This window comes from Antrostomus carolinensis, unplaced genomic scaffold, assembly GCF_000700745.2.
Source record: "Antrostomus carolinensis isolate BGI_N321 unplaced genomic scaffold, ASM70074v2 Scaffold50655, whole genome shotgun sequence".
NCBI lineage: Eukaryota > Metazoa > Chordata > Aves > Caprimulgiformes > Caprimulgidae > Antrostomus > Antrostomus carolinensis.
Genome location: NW_010319410.1, coordinates 1 through 8,969, shown reverse-complemented (window position 1 = coordinate 8,969; position 8,969 = coordinate 1). Strand labels below are relative to the sequence as shown.

Below are 8,969 nucleotides of genomic sequence, written 5' to 3'. Positions count from 1 at the left end.
TGCAACAGGTTTTTCCTTGTGTTTCCCCCACCCCCATGCAGCATAATTTGGGCCAGACTTTGCAAGGTGCCGAGTGCCTCAGTTCTCTAACATCAAGAGGTGCTGAAGATGCAAGATATCCACTGCAGAGGGCCATTTTATTTCTGTAAATTGAACCCAGAATGTAAGGCATATATGCTCAAGTACCTTGGACAGATATTGTCCCCAAACTATGTATATTTTACTTTTTTTTTTTCCCCTCAATATATATATACACACTTGGTTTTTTTAATACAAAGTTATGGGCACAGTAAACATGAGCATAGAATTGTGATAAACTAACAGTAAAATCTATGAGCACTGCAAAGATTCCTCAGGTGGGAACATCTCATTTTCCAGTTTGCTCACAAGGAAAAAAAAAACCCAAAACAAAACAACCTGATAAGTTACACAGTAAAAATTCAGAATCCATTTGGAAAGGTCTTTTATATATTCACAGCCTTATCTGTTGCTGTTAGTCTAAGTACAGCAGCATTTTTAGAATACATGATGCTATTAATAAGTGGAAAGGGAAAAAGATTGCATTAAACACTCAAGAGTCCTTCATCGTCTACTATATCTTATAAAACTTCCATTTGTCAGGAGGCTCCTTTTAGGAAAAAAAGGAAACTTAAATTAACATTTATCTGCACATCAGTAAATCAACACAAGAGGATGCCTAGGAGTTGAGAATTCTTAAGTATTTTCTATGGCAAAAAAAGCTTGGAGTTTCCTACCTGTGGTGAAGTCTTGACCCTACCAAAGAGGTCAGGATCTCTGTCACTCTGCCACTGGCTGAAGCCCAGGTACACAGTACTGCAGTGAAAGCACGGTGACACGGTGACACCCTCCCACGTCAAAGGGACCGCAATGGCAGGGATGATGGCCTGAGCTGCTGTTAGAACAGGAAATCCAAATGCAACTAGGTAAGGCCCATCCCTTCCCCACCTCACCCCCGAGGCCAGCCTCCTAACGTACACAGTGTCCCACTGATGCCAGTCACCTTCTCTACAAACTTGGTGTCCACTTTAGCGACCCAATTCTAAGGCCTGTAACCAACACACTGCTTGGTAGTGTCTTACTTTCTGCATGGAAGCCATTCTGTCTAATCCTTGCTTAGCTCTGATTGTATTTGAGTATAATGAAGATATGATAATGTTCTCTATTCACATTTTTTGTAAAAAATCACTACCAAATGTGTGAATTTCCTGTAAGCTTTATGCTCTTTCAGCCACTGAGCAGCAATAAGTCTTTCAAAGCGGCTAAAGGTCTACCATGTAACACTGGGGACCTGGAATGAAATTCTGGCCCCACTCAAGTCAGTAGAAGCTCTGCTATTGACTTCATGGGACTCTCTGCCAGGTTTCTTCCCTCCACAAAACTTGAGTGAATTTTGGAAGGCTGGGAGAGGATACTCACTTGTTTTGTGTTTTATTTCTCCTCTAACAGCATGATTTACTGCAAAACAAGAACACTGTAATGGCTACTGGAAAAAATAAAGTATAAAATCACACACAGTGAAAGCCTGCTACTCTCTTTTGGTAAGATATACGAAGACAACTTCTGACATTGTTCTTTTCTCAAAAGGCATATACAATGTGGCAAAATATTTCAAATATACATTCTATATAATAAAATATCATCTAACTAGTGCATCCTCAATCATATGCTGGAAATATTTTTACCAAGCCAAGGTTTAAATTCCATAAATCTTTTGAACACTAGGTGCTTCATTCAAGGCAGATTCAACAGCAAGTAAATCCCACAAGCTCACTTCTCAAGCCTTAAAAGGTAGCAATGGATGGAACATGACATATTATGACCCACAACAGAAATTAACAAAGTCAGTGGTGAGAAACCATTTTAAAGGTTCATCACTCCACAGAACTCTGCGTTGCAAGTTGTCGCACTTGATCAGATGGTGGATGGTTGTACACGCAAATTAAAGCCACTTTGTCAGACTGACATACAGCCATACATGGTAATTCACAAGTTAAAAATAAAAATATAAAAGGTCAACATTCACACGTCCATTGATTAAAGGGAATAAATTAAACCTCAGGTAAGTTGCATACATGGTTTCCTTCACCCTCAGTCTTTTATTTATGCCTATACATGGAACAATACTTTCCCAAACACTTCTGAAGTGGCAAAAACAAAGGAAGGTTTTTGCACTCTAGCTGTGTTGACAGCAAGTTCATCCTTTCCAATTACAAATCGAGACAGTTCCTCTGTCTCTTTAGCATCAGTGCACAGGGTATGGCTCTGAGTGGTGTGTTGGAGGAAGAAGGAAAAAAAAATACATGGTGGCTTAAAAAAGGAAAAACAAACCAACCTTCTTCCATTCATCATTGGCAGAATAAACCAAAAGTGTATCTTGTCCAGGGTACCTTGCTAGGTCCTCTCCAGAAGAGGTATGTACTGTCATACATAAATGCCCTCCGGGTTAAAACCAGACGACAGGGGATTCTGTAGAATCCGAAGGTTACTGGGGAGTTGCCTCGATGAGCCAGGGCGCTTCAGTGACCCCGACTGAAATGTTGGCTCTGCACAGGAAAAAGGGCAGTTAGAAAAGTCATCATCAAAGGTGACTCCCGTAGCATGCCTCTCTCCTCCCTGCTTACTGGTGCCCTTAGTGACGTACAGAAAAACTAACACAATGTACAACCAGAAGTTCAAATGCCTGACTAGGAGTGAGGAGACCTGAGGTGTTCACCTACTAGGTGTGAATAGGTGAGACACCTACTCAATAGAATTATTCTCCCACAAGGAACATACACACAGATACATGCAATACTGTTGAAGGGAACCTGCTCTGGCAGGGGGGTTGGACTAGATGATCTCCTGAGGTCCCTTCCAACCCCCACCACTCTGTGATTCCGTGATTTCTACAGTAATGCGCAGAAAGAGCTGGGACCCCTACATAACTCAAAGCTTCAGCTTCCTGCCCACTTAAACTTCAAACAAGTGCTGACATTTAAGGCCTAGTTGTCTCTTCTTCTCTCCCCACGGCCCTACCTTCCCAATGCCTTTTGGTTAGAAAATTTTCTGAGAGGAGGGACAGAACCAGCTCAGGAGAATGCTGAGAGAAACAGGCCCCCTTGCACACAGGGTACTGGTAAAGCACACCACAGCAGAGGCTGAGCTACAGCAAAGGGCTTTCTGTTTGTGCCACACTTGTGACACGCAAAGTGCTCCCATCTTTCTGTCTAGGAAATCCTGAATTCAGCTGTGGGCACGTGCAGAATGCACTGATCTCACTGGGGCAAAGCCAATTTGCACATGCCGTGACAGCCATCTGGGCAGGACTTCTGGATGGCTGGCAGCCCAGCTGGATTAGCTCCTATTCCCGTGCGGCTGCTGTCTGGGATTTCTCGAGATCCAGACACATTCCTTTTTCTCCTCTGTGACAACACAGCCCTCCCAAAGAGGAAGAACCCAGATGAACAGCAATGTCAGACATGGAATTACGCTGCGTGCCAGCTTATGTGTCTGCAGCCATGGTGGCCACACTTGAAAGCTGCTGGCCTAATGGGTTACTGACAGGACAAACGCACGCCCAGGCACAGTGAGAGAGAAGTTATCTATATACCGCACTTCATTGATAGCTTGCTAAACCCTTGGAATTATAAGAAATATTTGACACTGTGCTTTCTTAATACTTTGCTCACTTTGCTAACAGAGCATTCCCTTGACGTACCAGTGCTGTCAGTAACGCAGTGGCTAAACACATTGCCATCCCCTTCTCCCGCCCACCAACGCATTCTGAGCACTGCACCTCTCTCAAGCTCCACGTGCGGGGCCTCCATCTCAATGGGGTCTGCTGGCAGCACCGTGACCTTTGTTCCTGTTTGCTGGATGAACTGTTGGAGATTGACCTGTCGCAGCTCCTTTGTCAGTTGCTCCAGTTCTTGTTCCCTGTCCTGCCAGGAGAGGGAAAACATCAGCTGAGCAGCAGCACGCACAAAGCAGCATTTCAAGACTCTATTTGCAATTGGGCAACTAACGCTTCTTTTGATGAGAAAGCCTCCAAATTTTAAATTCAAATGTAAATGGAAGAGTTGAAAGGTATTTTACTCTTGTAATTTAGAAAGTGAATCAACGCTCACTATTATTTATTAGAGGTTACTACTGGCATGTTCATATTACTTCTTGGATGACTGGCAGATGTTTCTCATATTATCTGAGAAAAATTTTGGCACAACAGATGTGAACAAATAAAGGTAACAGTGAGCACTCTGGAAAAATACATCAGCTGGGCATGACTCTGGCACCAAACCTCAGCTCTGCCAGAAGTGTTCAGCGTGACTTGGATGGCTCATTTAAGTTCTTCTGTTCCTAAAAGGAGAATAATTCTCTTCTCTTCTCTTCTTGTTCTTTGCTTTTTCTATTTTAAGTGTAAATTTTTATGGACAGAACTCTCTCGCTCTGCAAGCGTACTGTCTTTTGTACAAGGAGGACAAATCCTGGCTGGTTCACCCCCTCTTCACAAGCACAGATGACCATTTAAGGTCTTCCTCAATGCTCTGTAATTCTAGCATACACATACAATACCTCCAGCTCCCATAGCTTATGACAGTCTTGGACTACAACTACTCTTTTTCCTCCTACACAGATGCAGCTTCATTAGGAGACAGCTGCATGGGGTGCTCTTCACAGAATCACAGAATGTCAGGGATTGGAAGGGACCTCGAAAGATCACCTAGTCCAATCCCCCTGCCAGAGCAGGAACCTAAATGAGATCACACAGGAAGGCATCCAGGCGGGTTTTGAATGTCTCCAGAGAAGGAGACTCCACAACCTCCCTGGGCAGCCTGTCCCAGGGCTCTGTCACCCTCACTGGAAAGAAGTTTCTTCTGAAGTTTAAGCAGAACCTCCTGTGTTCCAGCTCACACCCATTGCCCCTTGTCCTACCATTGGGCATCACTGAGAAGAGCCTGGCTCCAGCCTTGTGACATTCACCCTTAACATATTTATAAACATTAATGAGGTCTCCCCTCAGTCTCCTCTTCTCCAAGCTAAAGAGACCCAGCTCCCTCAGCCTTTCCTCATAAGGGAGATGCTCCACTCCCTTAATCATCTTGTGGCTCTGTGCTGGACTCTCTCAAGCAGTTCCCTGTCCTTCCTGAACTCTTCCACAGCCAGGATGGGCTTCACCTATGTGGCCTCAGAGGGGCTGGGTGTCCAGATGCCAGGCAGCACGTCTGCAGGCAGTTCCACGCAGCAGATATCGCTACGTCCTCATTTTGGCAAGAGATGGAGGTTGTGTCTTGTGTAAGCAAAATAGCAAAATTGTACATGAACTCACACAAGGATTGAGGGAGAACAGTTTGCGGATCTTTTATGAACAGTCCCCAGCAGCACAGCCCTTACTCACTTTAAACTTGCAGTAGGGTCACAGTTGAGGCCCAATTCAACAGTCAGTGAGGAAATCAACACAGCTGATCTGATGTCTAGAGTAGGACCTTCCAAACACCAAGTGCTTTATCACTAATGTGTCCATGTGACCTCTTTAGCCAACACATATCACGTGGTTGGTCTCAGCTTCCCGTGCTAGGCTTGTGCTTCCATTCATTGGCTATGAGCTCTGGGAAAACTGGACTGAGAAATGGAAACCAGGACACCTCCAAATTTTAAGACAATTCTACAGAGAAGCCCTTCAATTTATTTAGACCTATTAGGCTCTACCACTGGGTACTCAGGATGCAGGAAATTCTCAGCTGTCTTTACTCACTACAATGTTAATTCTACAGCTCCATGTTTTAGGAGATTGTAACCAATTTGCCACTGAAGGGAATGTGGGGTTTTGGTTTTTTTTTTTTTTTTTTTTTTTTTTTTTAAATTAATCACTGAAATACAGGTTGGCAGAACTAACATCATAAGTAACTCGTTGTTGACATTTCTCAACTTTCACAGGAAATAAGGTAAACATTTAAGTATCTTCCCAAATCCTACTGGTTTAAGCTCTTAAATATAGCATGTAATTGTGAAACTTTAGTGAGATCTTTTACCTCAAGAAGGATGAGGTGGTTTTTTGTTTGGTTTGGTTTTTTGGGGGTGTTTATTTTTTTTGCATTTAAAAAAAAAAAAAAAATCTTTCTCTAGAACCAAGGAGAGCAGAATGCTGCATCTGATCCTTAATTGAACATGGCCACATATTGTTGAAAAATAATGTTATTGAGGTGGCAAGAGGAATGAAAGAGAAGAGGTAGGACAAACTACTAAAAATGCCTCCTTCCTGTTTTTAGCACTTGAGATCTAGTGAATCTAATCTAATTTTTTTTTTTCCTTCCTTACTGAAAGGTCTATTAAAACTCCCATGGCTCAACTCTTCTAGTTTCAAAAGAGCAGTTCTATGAATATTAATATTTAACTTCCAGCATGAAAGAAAATATTTCTCTATTTCCTCCCCTCAAAACTGTGCAATACAGAGCTGAGCTACTCTTCTCTTGGGACTTCCAGATTAGTGCACCTTTAGGTTTATAACAAGCTTCGGAGATCAGTATTTAATGGGAATTTTCCTGAGAAAGTGAAAGCCTAGCCTATGAAAAAAAAAAAAGCAAGAAAGATTTTGAACTCAATCATAGCCTCACTGAGTGTCACTGAGGACAGGTAAAATATAGAGAGAGGACTTGATGCTTCCTGTGAGCACAAATCCTTCAGCACAGTGGAAACTTGGGCGAGATAAATATGGCCAAAACTGCTTATATAGTTTTCATCCATTCTGCTGTGGCTGGAAAGTTTACATTTTTCCCTCCTCATTTAGTAATTACAGCTTATACTGACAGTGTTCTAGGTGCTCAGGAGTAAGGGTGCAAAAGGCATCAGATTCACAGCAGAATCACCTTCCTGCAACTGCAGCACAGTGGAACATAGTGACTGTGAATCCCAGGAACACAGGGAGAATCACAACTCAGACTGGCATGTGGTGCCTCAGTCCTGTCGTACATGGCACGTGAAAATCCCAGGAGCCACAATCTCTCCTTCACCTCATCCTGATAGCAGCTGTAGTTCCCTTTATATTTATTCTTTCATACTTTTATCAAGTTCCAAGTGATGTCATCAACTTTAGCAAGGAACTAAAGACTGGATTCTCTTTTGACACACATGCCAAAAGCCAAGGTACAAAGAAAATAAAATCCTGAACACCAGCAAGTCAGACAGGAAAAGGGAAATGCCAGTCTTTAAAACAAAAGCTCTGGAAGCTAGCAGTTATTGTAGCTCTACATCCATCTATCCAGGCGCTGCTTTTGGACTGTTCTAATTAATCTATTTTGGTGGCAGACAAACCCAGCAAGAATCACAAGTTTAGCCTCAGAAAAGCCTACGATGGTGCAAATTTCCCTGAAATTTAACAATATGAAGCACTGAGCTGCCAAGATCTAGGATGTAAAACCTCAAAGATATCTAATGCCACATCAACAGGAGTTTGAAGACTGATATTTTTAAAGGTGTCCCATTTAGCACCCAGCAGCACCATCCCTCACTAGCCCTAACTGTGCTGTTGTTCATGCAGGTGATACTATTTGTCTGAGGTGTAAAAGAGCATTTCACAGGAGCCAGTGAGCACTGCCTCTCAGCAGGGCAAGTGGCCAGATCACCCTGGGTGCAGCCACGCTGCCCTCAGCTAGCTTGGCTGATATTAGCTCTGGTGTTTCTCTACTGTGGACCGCTGCATGGTGAAGATATGCTTCAAGTGACTTCTCAGATGTCACCAGGCAGTCAGGGAATGGTAGCAAACCAAAGCTGTAACTGATGGGAAGGAAACTGAGCCAGCACATAAATAAATAACTAAAAGGTGGTGTGGCACTCAGCACTAACCCTGAAGGCCACCCAGGCCTTCTGAATGGCCAGTAACACATCCACCAAAACATCCGCTGGTTTATCTCAAGACAAAGAACTAACTACTGTTTTTCCTTTCCTTTTCAAATGGTTTGAATAAGTAAAATATACACAGATGAAATGAAAATTGTCTGCTCTTCAAAAAAGTCTGAAATGCAATTTGAAAATGACAGCAAAACCTTCCTTTTACCCAAATTCACTGTGGAAACTTTCTTTTGTTTTCTTTACAGGCTTCAAATCTGTGTAAGAGAAATTTGTTACAGTCGGGTGTTTGACTGTTGTTTGCCATGAATAAAAAGGACATCCTTACCTGTAACCGTTTGGTAGCTTGGCCCAAAGACCTTTCGACAGCCTTAATGCCATTTTCCAACCTCAGACTCTGCTGGCCTTGAATATCAATTTCTCCCTTCACCTTCTCGATCTTTTCCTTGACCTCTTCTTCATTCACTTGGGACTCTTGGACTTCCCGCTGCAACTTCTCTGCCTCAAGGCCGCTTTCCATGTTGTGGATCTGAGACATGTAGTCCTTCAGCTTGCTCTCGCACTCCAGGATCCTCTGCCTCATCTCCTGCAGCTGCTCCTTCAGCTGCTTCTCGTTCTCCTGTTCAATCTGCAGCTCGTTTTCCCAGAACTCTTCCTCCTCAATCTCCACTTCGTTCCTTTTGATCTTCTGCTCTAGCTTAAGGATTTCTTCTTCCAGGCTGGAATTATACTTTTGTTCCCAGTAGCGGATCTCGGCTTCGTTGGACTCCAGCTGTTTCTCGATGCACTGGAGCTTCTCCGTCTGCAGGTGGATCAGTTTCTTCAGCTCATCGGCTGTGGTTTTACAGTTGTTGAGCACCTTCTGCTTGAACTCTGACTCCTTGCTTTTCCCAAAGATGTCCATCAACCCTTTGGCCCCCCCAGTGAAGGTCAGGGATTTCCTTTTCGGCTCCCTCCTCCGGATGGATTTGTCTCCGGGCGGCCTCAGCTTGGCCAGGGGCGGCAAGCTCTGCCGGTACAGAGTCCTCTCAGGGACGCGGGCCACGCTGTCCGACGTTGGCCTCTCGCTCAGAGAGGGCCCGGTGCGGCGCAGGATGAGCTGCACGTCGCTGGCGTATTGTCCCCAC

General features: G+C 43.8%; 1 protein-coding gene across 1 annotated transcript; it reads right to left on the bottom strand.

The window, feature by feature from the left end:
- Window positions 1–1,536: 1,536 nt before the first annotated feature.
- On the bottom strand, window positions 1,537–8,962 carry RASSF8 (Ras association domain family member 8; the record flags this gene model as incomplete). The annotated part of the gene is made up of 3 exons (XM_010169224.2): window positions 1,537–2,564; window positions 3,797–3,941; window positions 8,171–8,962. Coding segments are annotated over 3 exons (1,059 nt in total), but the record flags the coding sequence as incomplete, so codon positions are not given.
- Window positions 8,963–8,969: the final 7 nt, after the last annotated feature.